At 31.7% G+C, this 14,352-nt stretch overlaps 2 protein-coding genes across 3 annotated transcripts; both read right to left on the minus strand.

Moving 5' to 3' along the window:
• On the minus strand, positions 1-4,327 carry LOC107618505 (Protein phosphatase 2C family protein). 2 transcript variants are annotated; one of them, XM_088497809.1, is made up of 9 exons: positions 4,010-4,327; positions 2,930-3,072; positions 2,096-2,194; positions 1,808-1,966; positions 1,491-1,577; positions 1,295-1,386; positions 1,120-1,191; positions 377-525; positions 1-277 (listed from the first exon to the last, which is right to left on the minus strand). In XM_088497809.1, the coding sequence occupies exons 1-8, from the start codon at positions 4,159-4,161 to the stop codon at positions 397-399; spliced, it is 933 nt and encodes a 310-aa protein (XP_088353935.1). In that variant the 5' UTR covers positions 4,162-4,327; the 3' UTR covers positions 1-277; positions 377-396. The 2 variants fall into 2 exon arrangements, with proteins under 2 accessions (XP_088353935.1, XP_088353936.1); XM_088497810.1 differs by having other exon boundaries at positions 1-258; positions 4,010-4,314.
• Positions 4,328-7,467: 3,140 nt separating this feature from the next.
• Positions 7,468-9,092, minus strand: KCS19 (3-ketoacyl-CoA synthase 19). The gene has a single exon (XM_016321398.3). The coding sequence runs from the start codon at positions 8,990-8,992 to the stop codon at positions 7,526-7,528; it is 1,467 nt and encodes a 488-aa protein (XP_016176884.2). The 5' UTR covers positions 8,993-9,092; the 3' UTR covers positions 7,468-7,525.
• Between the last annotated feature and the right edge of the window lie 5,260 nt (positions 9,093-14,352).

Consider the following 14,352-nt stretch of genomic DNA (forward strand, 5'->3'; position numbering starts at 1 on the left):
TTTGCAAGAAGAAACAATGCGTGTGTATTTATATTTCGTGAGATTTACATGCAACACAACCCAGGTTTGACTTCAATAGCACCACGCTTTCATTTTAGGGTGTTGGAGTTGGAGGGTTTAACAACATAACAAACAAACAAATAGAATATCATGTGTATCAATGAAGGGAACAAGTCTTCCAACATAAAACTGGATTCTGGAGATGGAGCTTTCATCCTTCAAGGGTAAAATCAAATGCATCTATAACTATTTCCTTATCTGAATAAAATATATAAAACTGCACCGTCAAGAAGAGAAAAAATTAAGAGAAGTAATACACTCCAACATAAGAAAACTACAAAATGAGTGGATTTCAGTTCATAGAAATGGCAGACACCTGAAAAGCATGGAGTCGGATCAGGAGAGATCAAATCGAACGACGACACAAGTGATGTTGTCTGAGCTTCCTCGCGCATAAGCTTCTTTAATGAGTTCTCTGGACGCCACTTCTGCATCTGTGATATTTTGTACTAAAGACACCGCCTCCTGAAATAGTAGGGACGACATGTAGGCAAAAAACGAAAGCATTCACAAGGCTAAATAATTGAAACTAAAACTGAAAATCCAAGTTTGAATCTACAGCGTTTCAAAATCACATGTGGCATGGGAAATTTCATGCATTGACTATGAAAAATTGTAAACACATATCCGTTCCATCTCCCCTCTTAAATCAAGAAGGAAGGGCCTTGAAGACTGCTACGAGTGCACATGTAGAGTAGAGAAATTTAAACATGAGACCGCTATAAACCTTAATACGAACAACTTCATTCACTTGGAACACAGCACAATTTTGGCTGATTGGCATATAAAATTATATCATGAACGCCAAAAACTTCCTAAATTGCATCTATACTTGCACTACCAAGGTTGTATGCAGCAAAAAAGAGGACACACAATGAAGACGGCAAGCATGGAGACTACCAAGTACAAGGTGCACATGCACTTGTAACCATAGTTCAGCTTTGGTACAGAGTAGTGGCACTCAGCAGTGAACAGTGATTACCAAAAACATATGAAAGTTCACAAGATCAAGCGTGTCATTTATGGTCAAATATAGTATAGCTTGTAAGATGAACTCACCTTGTTTGATATGACATTCCAAAGACCATCACTGGCGATTATGATAAAATCCACACCATCTATTTCTTCTTCCTAAGCCAGAACAGTTGCAACAAGGGGGGGAAATCAGCTGACATAATATCTATACATCACTGGAATACAAATGGGTGATAATCAGATGTATGGGGTTAACAACCTTAATCTCTGGGTCAGCAACAACGTATGGTTTAAGAAGTTTATCTCCAAATGCACGGGAAACAGCAAGAACACCACCAACCCTCCATGTCCCTGAATCAATAACCAGCTAGTTAAACTATTTATTGCTATCATTAGTTTATTGCAAACCAAAATAAAAAGAATGGATGTTAACACCAGTGCATAATGAAACCCACCTGCCCAAATTATGAATCCCCCTGCCTCCTCAATCCTTTGACGCTCATCAGATCTATCAGGTTTGTGATCGATAGACAAAGGAACAGCTACAGTAAAACAATACACTCATAAGTCATAACAGTGAAAAGCAGAAGAATAAAATAACAGGGATGAGGGAAGAGGGAATTATTTTGCTTGAGCTATTTTGGAGTGGAAATTTACTATGTATTTGACAAGCATATCACCAAAATTGGGCTAAAAGAAATACGCCGAATAATCCCCCTTCACTCAGCACCAAATTCAGATAAATCCCGCACATAAGTGACACAGTACCAACCTGTACCAGCTCTGGATGCAACTACTCTGGAATCGCCAACATTTGCAACAAGAATTCGGTCGCCCAACAACATAGCTGTTGATGCAGTGGACCCAGCATCCCTCTGATGGCCCTTTTCCTCATTGAGATAATCAACATCTGTCTGTTTAAATGCTTCAACTGCAATAACAAATCAGCAGGCAATAAACATACTATGTTTAGAGACCATCCATGTGGCAAATCAGACCACTATAGTGGCATATAATATTTTGCACTACAAGGTATATTTTATATGATAGTATTTCATACCAATAGCAGTCTTTGTGTCTTTGATAAAGTCAGGATGGCTACTTAAATTTTTAAACAGATTATCCTTCAGGTATTCTGCAGTTCGGGAACCTCCATGACCTAAAAAGAAAAAAAGAAATAAATTTAATAGATGCATGAAAAGGACATGTCAATGAGGAATAAACTGCACATTCTTCAATTTTAGTACAAAATTTGATCTACACAGGCTTAAAAACTTTCCAGTATTACAATTACTTGCTCCGTGCTACAATGAGCATTGGTGAATTTCTGTTGATACATGCTACTGTTTAGTCTTTAATATGGGTAAATTCCTAATCCCAATCTTATAGGAGTCTTACTAGCTGTCTTTTGCCGGTATAAATAATATGCTTTTCTCCATTTGGGCTAACCTATACCATGTATAAGTCCTAATTATGCTGCTCACTAACAGTTCAAAATGGAGAATTTCAGAAGATCATCCAACTGGCTCATTTCAAGTACTCTACTCTGTCTCGTCACTTAATAACTGAACCCTAAAGGCCTTTTCCAAAAGATTCGAGACAACAGTCAAACAACATCAAAGCTGTAAAGACACACCATGAGTCCATAATTATGACAACAACATCTCACCAACGGATAAAGCCAATGGCCTGGACAAGATTGCAATAGTGAGCATACAAGTTATAAAGGTAAAACAGAATCACCAATTTCTTAATGTTATGTCTGACAAGTAAACATCCTACAATAACACTGTAAAATGGCTATATTGCAACCGAAATCAATAACGCCATTGAAAAAAATGGAATGACATCAAGGCTAGGCTTCAGAGATATAGAACAGAAACATTACACATACCATCAAAAACACCAAAAAAGGCAACAGTCTGACCATCAACCTCTGATATCTTGGTCTCAAAAAAATCCTCCATTGAAGACCTTTTACCCTTGAAACTGGAATATCCATAGCTAAATCTTCCATTTCGACTTCCAGAGAGAAAGCTAAAATAAAAACCAAGCACTTCACTCGTTTCAATTTTTTATTTCCAATATTAGAGAGATCAAAGGCCATTAAACAACTTCACTAAAAAAAAATAAAAGATAAACAGATGGTGGCAAACAAAAATTAACTGAATTTCAAGAATCCCTAGTTTTTTCCTCCAGACCAAGATTACTTATAGCTGTTGACAATAACTTTGAATAATTGGACTAATTACCACTCCTTTCCATGACCCCTGCTCTACTCAGACATGCTTGCCTGGTATAAGATCAAATAACGTTTATGATTTAACCAGGAAAGGTTTTCCAAATTAGACAACGATCTTTTCACATGAGTACTTACTAAATCGTCCGTTTTCCCAATTTTTTCCATCCTACATCCCTGTTTTGGATCATGGATACCATACTATATTTCCCATTTTAAAAGCATAGAAACTTATGGCTTATCTTAACAGCAATAGAGTCTGAAGTCATTCTATACATATAACTTACAAATATTGACCAGATATTTATACATAAATATTGTGTGATAGATAGTGATACAAAAATTGGTTTTCAATGCATCGGTTATTTTCTTGAGGGATTTGGCAAAAAACTGGTGCAGAGTTTCTTAATTGCAATGACAAAATTGTAATAATAAAACAGTTAATAACAAGAAGCCTAGTTGCAACAACCGTAGAAAATGCTATAACCTAACATAGAGTCACATATAAATTAAACAAAACGTCAATTCCTTCCATGAAATTTTCAGAATGGCAGATAGGCACCTACCTTATTAAATTTGGATGCGGTGAATTATGATTACAAATTATTATTATTGTTATTGTAGACATGTTAATTCACGTCGAAGTTTTTTTTTTTTTTTTTTTTTTAATTTCAAAGTCGAAGACATAACCGGAAATTGAATGAAAGACGGGAAGAGAATGAATGAATAAGGAACCTGATGCCACCACCGCTGAAGAGAGAATCGTGATCCTTCGACGACATCACAATGTTGGGTGCTGCCGGCGGTGCGGGCCGATCATCCCTTGAAGAAGAAGAAGCTGCAGCTCGGGCCGCGGTGGCGGAACGGTCTTCCTTATTAGAAATCATTATTGTTACTATTCGCTATTTTCATCCTTTTTATTTATTTATTTTTGGTTCTGGTTATCGTTCTTTTTAGCACCACCCTCTTCCTACCTCGTTCATTCTACTACCCCCTCCTCTTTTTTTATTCAACATTTTCCGGTTTTCCCCTCTTCTCTTCTTTCCTTTATTTATTTATTTTTAAATATATTTTTTTTTTCTCTTTGTCGCTCTGTTCCTTTTTTTTTTGGGTCAGAGTGTCGCTCTGTCTAAAGCTAAGGCTATTACTGTTACGTGGGCCTCGGTCCGGCCCAATATTTGAAAATGAGAAATTCTAAAAAGTCAACTATAGCATAATCTTTCCCACTTCACCTAGAAGTTTCGATTTTAAAACTCATACGTTACAACTATCTGGGTTCAGGATTCGGTGGTCCAGGAACCTTTGGACCACTTAGTGGTCCAAGTAAAAAAACATGCTTTTTAAGATTTTTTAACAACTGTTACATAGTCCTTTAACTAATTTTAATTATAAATTGACCCTATATATTTTATATAATTATAAAAATGATTTTTTATTTTATAAATAATTAATTTATTATAAATTTATCATGTTCATTAACAATCAAATACAAAAACAACAACAATTAGATCATCCATAGATCCCAATTTTCTTAAAATATTACATTCGATCCGAGACGTTCTTGAGGAGTCTGTATCTTTTTTGGTACATAAGTTATAGACTTATAGTTAACTCTTTTTTGTTTTTAATTTTAAAATTTTAAAAAATAAAGATAGTGGAAAGTTGTTAAAAATTAGTTAACTCATTCTGTTCTTACCGTAATTAAACTTGAGAGTTGACTTTGACTAAAAAAATTTGGCAGTTGACTAATAAAAAGAAAAAATGTAAATATTACAAAAAATTAATAAATAATTCTTTATTTTATTTAAAAAATTCAAAGTAATCCCTACTTCCGAAAAATAAAAACGAAACGCAATGTAATATTTTATATATAAAATTTAATTTTGATGCTATGTTAATGTAAAATAAGAAGTGTTAGAAAATTAGTAATTTTTTTGAATTGTAGTTATTAATTAGTTATTATTAATATTTTTAATGGTGTGAAATTTTTTTTTTTTTGTTAAGTGCTGGCCAAATTTTAAGAAAAGTGATGATGCCCTAAATTTTCTCATGTAAAATTATTTTACATGTACATTTAACACATTAAAAAAAATAACTATCTTTTAATTACATTAACGATATAAATGGTCATCCAAGAAAACAACGAACAGTAATTATACGACTGAATAAAATATTTTACACGAGTGCTAGGAGCCGTATGTTTTGTGATTTATAGTCATTAATTAGTTATCATTAATATTTGTAATGCTGTAAAATTATATCTAATAGTATGAAATTATTTTTTTTTGTTGGTTTAATATTGACCAAAATTTAATAAAAATACTGATCCTTTAAATTTTCTCATTTTATACCGTTAATACGTTAAAATTAAACTCTTTATACTATTCTTAGAAATTGTACCTTCAACGATCATCCTTATTCCTTGATGGTTGCTAGACTGCCTAGACATGCATATTGCTGGTCCATGCAAATTATATTTTAAGTCCTCAATTGCACATTGCACATTGCACAACGTGCATGCCCCACTTTGTTGTGTTTTCAAACTTGTGATCATGAACCTAACCTGTGAGTCTCTCTTTGTGAAGTTTTTTTTCTTTCTTTCTTTATGTTGGGCACATTTCTGTATATAATAGTCCTTGATATTTCGTCTAAAACAAATTTAAAAACAAAACTATATATAGTATGCATTGACATTTTATAAATGTATATATTTAGGCAAATGCCTATACAGGACATCAATCAAGAGGCGTACGTACATGGACATAGTACAATAGATTAATTTATTTCGCCTCTAAAATATGTAGTTAGTTGGGGTTTTAATTCACTCCAACCATAATAATGATATATATTAGCCACTTATCCTTTTAATAGAAATATATATCTTTTAGGGGCATTAAATTAAAATGGGTGATAGTGGTAGCAAGTAGCGATCGTACGTGGCCCACAGATTCTACATGAGATTATTATAGTGCCATTCATAGCCATGCATAACCCAGTGAATCACCAATAATAATCTATCTTCATTCATATTAATTGACTGGGCTAACACATACATAGAAGTAGAAGCTATTAGATGCTATTTTATATCTTTCCCGGGCCACCCTCTTTTTTTAATTAAGTGGTGACACATGTATGTGATAATGCACAGTTGAAGTAGTTCTAAACCAATTAATTCGACATATCATATATATATGCTGCGTAATTATATTGGTCACATTCTGATGCCGAATCTATTCCATAAGATCTTCATATAGCCACCATAGGCACATAATAGTAATAATAAAAACGCATAACAAAAAAGAAAGCTCCAATAAATGTACCAATAGGGACATGCAGCTTTAATTACCTTTGTTGACTTCTTTTTGTATTGTATATTTCTTCGTCAATTCATAGGGCCACCATGAAAATAATGTAAATGTGAATGGAAATTTATTGGGAGTTTCTATTGATATTTTTTCCTGTGGGTTATCGTACGTAACCCATTAATGCTTTTACCATTCTTTGGTAAAGCCGTAAAGCCGTAAAGGCAGTAATATATATACTGCGTGCGCCTCATTATTTATAATCTTATAAAAATAAATGGTCAAAATTAATTACTAATATAAAATAAAAAATAAATTAAATAATATATATATTTATATATTTTATTAATTTTATTAATATATATTTATATATAAATATTTTATTTTAAAGATTCGAATTTATAATTTTTAAATGAGTATGTAAAAATTATATCATTTAGGTTATAATTTGTCGATAGATATACATAAATATTATTATCACAAAAAATGATATTTATATCAAATTTTATATTATATGCGTTTTTATGTATATTTTTTCTATGATATAAGAGAGAAATATTTTATCGTCTTTTATTTCTTACCAATGATTTTTAATGTAAGAAATTAAAATATATAAAAAAAAAGAGATGTACACAAAAATAATATATATCATTCTTCTATTTTTACAGCAAGTTTACTATTTAATTAATTTGATAAACAAATTAAACCCTACACTACTTGCTTTCCCTTTAATTTGATGACCAACAATTACATATATATATTTAGTAAAACTGTATGTTTAGTAAAAAATAACTACTCACATCAAAATATTTTTTTCACGTAAAGAATCATTAGATGGATTAACATGTGCCATCTTTAAATTCTTAATGATCGCCTTTACACGAATTTATATTTTTACATGAACAGAAACTTATTTGAATAATCAATAATTAAGCGACATTAATGGTGTTTATCCCAAAGAAAACTTGGTATAATCGAACCTAACAAAGCTAAGATCCTCATCGTTGATCCAATCGTACTTGTCCTTGAAAGGGTTGGCGAGAGAAGCAGGAGGATAAGAATCAATGGAGTCCTTCCACACATTCTGATCCGACAAATCTTTCATAACTTCCCAAACGCAGTTATTACACTTGAAACCAGCACCAAGGCTTATCATCAATATCCGATCTCCCTTCTTCAACCTCTTCTTCGCTTCCATGTACCCAAGAACGTACCACAATCCACCGGCCGACGTGTTCCCCCACCGGTGCAGCGCCATCCTCGCCGGCTCAAGGTCATACTCATTCAGCCTCATTCCTTTCCCAACGCCGTCGATAACCGCTCTCCCTCCGGGGTGCACGCAAAAATGCTCTATCCCCGCCTTGAAATTCAACCCTCCACCGCCAAGAACGTTGTTCATCAAGCTCCCCTTCTTCGTCTTATTCTTGTTCCCAAGAAGAATCTCCAAAACTCTCAAGGTTTCACCTTTCTTGATGCTTTTACGAACACAAACCAGGAAGAATCTGACTCGCTCCCAGAGAGGGAGAATCTTTGGCGCCATTTCTTGGAGGTTAACGGTCAAGGCCAGAGCTGCTGACTTGACCAGACTCTTGGTTAACCGGAAACCGGCGTGGCCTTGCTCGTCTTCTACCTGTATGCAGCAACTGTAAGCTTCGTCGTCTGCACCGTACTGTGTTCTCTGCATGTGCTTGAGTTTGAGGATTGCGCGGTTCTTCATGCTTGGTTTGTTAGTGAAGAGCATTGAACAGCCGCCGGATCGGAAGAGGCAGTTAGAGAGCATCATCATCTTGTCCCTTCCGCAATACCAATGAGCACCGAGATCCTCCGTGCTAACCACGACGGCGATGGAGTTGGTGTAAGACTTAAAGAGCTGTTGCACTAAATCAATAGCAACCACGCTGGCACTGCACCCCATTCCAGAGAGATTGAAGCTCTTAACATTCTCTCGCATCTTGTAGCGGTTGACGATTCTCGAGGTGAGGGAAGGTGAGGGGGAGAATAAGGAGACATTGACGACGAGGATGTCGACGTCGGAGGGAGCGATTCCGGTGTTGTTGAAGAGGTTATCGAGGGTTTGGAACATGATCTCGTCGATCTCGTCGTGAATGTCTTTGAGAGTGGGGCATTCTTCTCTGCCGTCGAGAACGATTCGTGGGCAGTAAGTGTTCTCGCCGATGCCGGAGTTGACGATGGTTTTGAGGAGGAATCTGTACTCCTCTAAGCCAAGGTTTCTGTTGCGCATCACGATTCTTGTGCAGGAATCTGTGTCGAGTTTTGTGTCCTCTGGTGGCTTGAAGCATTCATAGGCCACCATGTAACATGATTTCCCTCTTCGATTCATAATCAGTAACTTGGAGAGGACATAGATTGAATACAACATTGGAACGGACAAGCATAAGATGAGAAGAACATCCATGGCTGCTCAAAAAGGAACAGTGAACAGTGGTGTTCTTTTCTTTTTATGTATCTGTGTGTTTTCAAGGTGCAAGAGTGCTACCTCTATATATAATAATAACAACATGCAAACAATTTTTACATCATCTCCTTGCAAATTATATTTTTTAAAAAATAAGTTAAATAACACATGTATTTTTTTTTCCAAAGATAGGAGACTCGAATCCGCAACTTGGGAAGATCATGTCATTTGACCTATAACTCATTGGCAACAATACATGTATTTAAACATAAAATAAAAATTTATGTGTAATTATTTTTATATAAAATTAATAGTTAAAAATTTTGAGATGATTTAACGTATTAGACTAAATTATCATCTAATAATTCTTACTTATTTATTGATTATTACTCATAATTTTTTTTTACGTAAATACAATAGTTATTGTGAAATATATCCAAGTAATAATTTTTAACTGTTATGTTGATACAAAAGAAAATTTTATAGGAGAAATTATGATATTTACTTGTGGAGTGTGCAATGCAAGTTGTACTACAGAGCCAATCACATTCCTACATTCGCATTCACATGTACAAGTTGCATGAGTTTTCAACCAAAACAAATTAAACTCTCTTACTGGACCAGACGATATTGACTTCTGCCTATTATAGTTCTTGCTTATTACCTCCATTTGGGAAAATATATAATTAAATTAAAATCTTGTTTATTATTATTTGAATATAGTGCTAGTTATTATTCGTGCTGTACAAACAGGGTTCTCGTTGGAGTAGGTCAAAAAGTTATAAATATTCTAGCAGGTGGACCATCCAACAAGGAGCTAGCAGCACAATTGTATTTGCACTGATCAATTTTTTTCTGTGTAGATATAATAATGAAAAAACTCTGTCATCTTTATAGTTCTTTACGGACACTTTTGATTTGCATTTCAACTAACATCATCTATTGGGGTTCAGAAAATTGAATGACTCCCTAGGTTAAAACAAGAACCAAATGAAAATAAATTAACCAGCTTCAATTCGATCTTATATTAGTCTCTAGCTACGTACTTCAATTGTTTCATTCAGTTAGACATGGCATGTGCCATCTTACTTAGCTTTTAATATTGTTTGCTCTCTATTAAATTACATATATAGAAGCAGAAACTCCTTCGCCATTAGGGTTTGTTCATTAAATTAATTAGTTACCTGTATATTTGTTGTGACGACTGATCAATGTTGCTAAATAAAATCGGTTTAAAAAAAGTCACAGAGTCAATATTTTTATTAAAATATTAAAATTTAGCCCGAATTTAATCATAAAAAAAAGTAAATAATTTTATATTATTAAATATAATTTTATATCATTAAAAATACTAATAATTAATAAATAATTGATAATTACAATTTACAAATCACAAAATATACTAGTCCCTAACACTTCTGTATGTTCAATTTAACCATTATTGGATCGAGAATACATATGCGAGCAAGTTGCATTCATTTCCTTTCTTGCAATAGATCTTACTTTTGTGTATAAATTAACGTTAGTGCACGCTAGCCAGTGGATACTACTCACGTAGAGTATATAAAAGACAAAGAAATGAAAACAAAAATGAGCAAGAATAATGGAAGAAATGGCATATGGCAGACAACTTGGCCTCAGTCACCGGAGAAACACATTAATTACTGAGTTATATGATCGACCAGCCCCGTCGGGCTTAAATAAAATTAAATAATTATATATATAATCAATTATTAAATTAATTATTTATATAAAATATATATTAAAAATAAATTAAATAATTTATATATTTATATAAAAGTATATATTGTCTAATTTAATAATTATTTTTTTATATATTATAGTATTTTTAAAGATAAATATTCTTGTAAAGATATATCTTCACTTGAAGATAATATTATAAATAAGTCTGTCCAATTACTAAATTATTTACCGTATATAAACAGATTTCAAATTTAAAAGTTAAGCGTACTTGATAATTTTATATAAGGTAGAGTTTGATTTTTTGAGAGGTGACAGTGGAAAAGTTGACAGATAAATTATCTTTATTGTCACTACAGAAATCGTACATGAGATTTATTTTCACCGCTATTCGTTCAATTTTTTTTAAGTCATTGGATCTTTTCTTCGTTCGATAATCTCCCTCTTCCGTCTTCCATTCCGTCTTGAAGAGTAATTAGGACTAATTCAGCCAAGTTTTTATGTTCCAATTGATTTTTTTTATTATTATTCTAAAAAAAAAATTTCTTTTTACTAAACATATGTAGATTCAATCACGAAAAATCTTTCTCAATCCGTAATATTATCTTTATGTAAAAATGCCATCTATCATAAAAATATTTAACATTTTTAAATAAAATATATAAGTATATAACCATATTTATGTTTACTTCCACCAGACACGCATCTAAAAAATTAAAACGGTTTATTTTCGATGTGGTCGAAATATATATAAAAATGTGAAAGACAAAGGTATCATGAACACTTGTCCAGTACGCCTAACTCTGCTTAAAAAGACAATAACTAAGACGATATTTTATGGGGTTTGTGGCTGATTGGTGATATATATATATCCAGTAACAATAATTGAACTTACTCATTCCTTTAAGTTAGTTTACATGCATTGAGATATTGATGACTTCGGTGTAAGTGTTAATATAGGTAGTTAGGTACCGCCAGCTACTCCATTATTAACAAGCTTATTCAAAATTTTCTTTTTCATTTTATTAATTAATAATATGGACCAGCATAAAACTTGCTAACATGTTCGATCATATAGTGAAGGACAATTAACATTAACAGCGTCTCCTTTAAAGGATGCATCAGATCATTAGAATAGGGCCCCTATCTCATATATAGCTCATGATGAGAATTATTGATCCTTATTGGTTAATATCTTTCTTTTTTTTATATATTCTTTTCAAGTTTTAATTATTAAATTGGCGAAATCAAATACCTAGCCAGGTTGCATTAAATAATTAAATATATTAATAATTTCATTTTATTTTTTTTTTACGATATTTTTTAATTTAATAGATTAAAAATTAACTCATTGCGAATCTTTCATTTAATTTTACGGTTTTTCTCTATTAGACTAACTATTTCACTATTTGATTAAGTGGAAACTTAAGTGCAGTCGACTTCACGTGAAATTGATAGGTGAGAGCCGTTAGATAATTTACTGATTTGAGTAAGTTTTTACCATTTGATCCAAATTATTGATATTAATTCTATCTACTTTACAACAATGGCACATAAGACTTGAAAATGCGTAGTTGGAACAGAAGATAATAATAATGTACTACAATTCATCAATGTACATATGATGCACGTACATCGCCAACTAAAGAAAGAAAGAAAATTAATTAAACACTGTACTCATTTCTTATATATATTCATTAATCACTAGCGAGTAGGTAAAGAGCTTATATAATCAAAGAAAGGTTTGACAATTATTAAACGATTATGTCTGATCACTTAACGGTCGTTATTATGAACTATAATGTACAGGTTGATTATTAACTTCTTAATTAAGATCTTGTTGTAGACTACTTAGAATTTTTCTCATAAAGTTATGATGCATAATACAATAAACAAAGTCATTATCAATTGAAAATTAAACTTTTATATTAATTAATCAACTTCGGTCCATATATATGCACGGGTGTGATATATATTCACAACACTTTAGATATTTTAGAACTGAATGTGGTAGTGACAAACACATCAAACACAACAAATTACAAAGTCATATATATCTGTAACCATACATTATTATTGTGCATGCATGCAGCATGAGTAGTTGTGATGAGGTTTAGATTGGAATCATGTAGGTGCAGTGGGTCTAAGAAAGTGTCTCTTACCAGATGCATCAAACTCACTGAGAAAGTGAGAAGAGACATCACGCAATAATAATCAAACGTGTTAGATGTATATTAAAATATAAAATAAATTAAATAATATATATTTATATATAATTATATAATATGACGTATTATATAAATAGTATTTTTAAATAAAGAAAAAACTCTAAATGATTCTAACAATTATTTTAAAAGATGAGATTCTTAATAAAAAAAATTTAACACGGTTCCTGAACTTTACTTTTATGGAATTAATTAGTTTCTGTATCAAAAAAATTAATGTTATTTTTTTGACATAAAAACTAATCAGTCCCAAAAAAATCAGAGATCAAATTGAATATTTTTTTTTTTGGGGATTTCGTAATCCTTTCGAAATAATTATGAGAAATCGGATGAGGTATTCACTTTATTAATAATACATGTGATTAATAAAAAAAAATAGGAGAAGAAAGCGGCATATGAGCTAATTTGTTGAAATTGTGGCATAGGCATTTAAATTTTAAACTCATCTTATAATTTTTAGAAAAAATAACACTCATTTCTGAGAAATATTTAAATAATAATTTTTTCTATTTCTTAAATGTGCATTCCTCTTTTCGTTAAATGTGCATTCCTCTTTTCTTTAAGATTAACATATATTTTATTTGACAAAGATGTCCAACAATAATCATTATAATTATATACGTAAAATAATAATAATTATTTGATTAACTCAAATATTGATAACAATTAATAATATTGTAATATAGATTTATTATTATTTTAATATATTTTATTTATTTTTATATTTTATCACATAGTATAAAATATGTTTACTTGTTACAAAAATATTTAATTTAAAAATTTAAATATTTTATAAATGTAATAAATTTTATTTATTTTAAAATTAATCATGAGATATATAAAAATTTTAAATTATTTTATAAATTTTATTAAAATACTTTACATTATGTAATAAATTTAAATTTTACTTAAATACTTTATATTATGTAATAAAATGTTAAAAATAAATAGAATTTATAATAACAATAATAAATATAAATTTTGTTTCATTATTATTATTATTTGAATCAACTGGCAAATATATATATATATGAAAAGTATATGGAACTAAGAGGTGATGAGGCAAAAAATAAACAATTTAACTAATTTATAATTATCTTAAATTAATTTTATTTGTTTTTAATTTATAATATTTGATATTAATTGCTTCTCACCCCAAATTAAAATGCTGAATGATACGTTGGAGAATTAGGTGCGGGGATCACGGAACTCTGCTTCCAACAATCCCGATTCTTCACCATCTCTTCCAAGCGGCGCTCAGCTCTTCCATTCAATCATCCACGCACCGATCCCTTGTCGGATTTCGTCGGTCCGTGCCACCACATGTTGGGTTGCGGTTGACCATCATTCTTCTTCTTCCCGATTGCCTCCACTAGTCCATGCCACCACTATCTCCTTCAAGGCACTCAATTCGAAAGTCCCCAAGTCGCAATT

The sequence above is a fragment of the Arachis ipaensis genome, chromosome B9, assembly GCF_059453495.1.
Source record: "Arachis ipaensis isolate K30076 ecotype BB chromosome B9, ASM5945349v1, whole genome shotgun sequence".
Lineage (NCBI taxonomy): Eukaryota > Viridiplantae > Streptophyta > Magnoliopsida > Fabales > Fabaceae > Arachis > Arachis ipaensis.

Bases quoted from the DNA above. Each gene is read 5' to 3' on its own strand.
- LOC107618505 (XM_088497809.1), bottom strand. From the start codon at position 4,161: ATGATTTCTAATAAGGAAGACCGTTCCGCCACCGCGGCCCGAGCTGCA. The intron at 2,195-2,929 runs GTATGTGTAATG...TTTTCTTTTTAG, and splicing joins CTTTTTTGGTGTTTTTGATG to GTCATGGAGGTTCCCGAACT. The intron at 526-1,119 runs GTGAGTTCATCT...CTACTATTTCAG, and splicing joins GGAATGTCATATCAAACAAG to GAGGCGGTGTCTTTAGTACA.
- KCS19 (XM_016321398.3), bottom strand. From the start codon at position 8,992: ATGGATGTTCTTCTCATCTTATGCTTGTCCGTTCCAATGTTGTATTCA.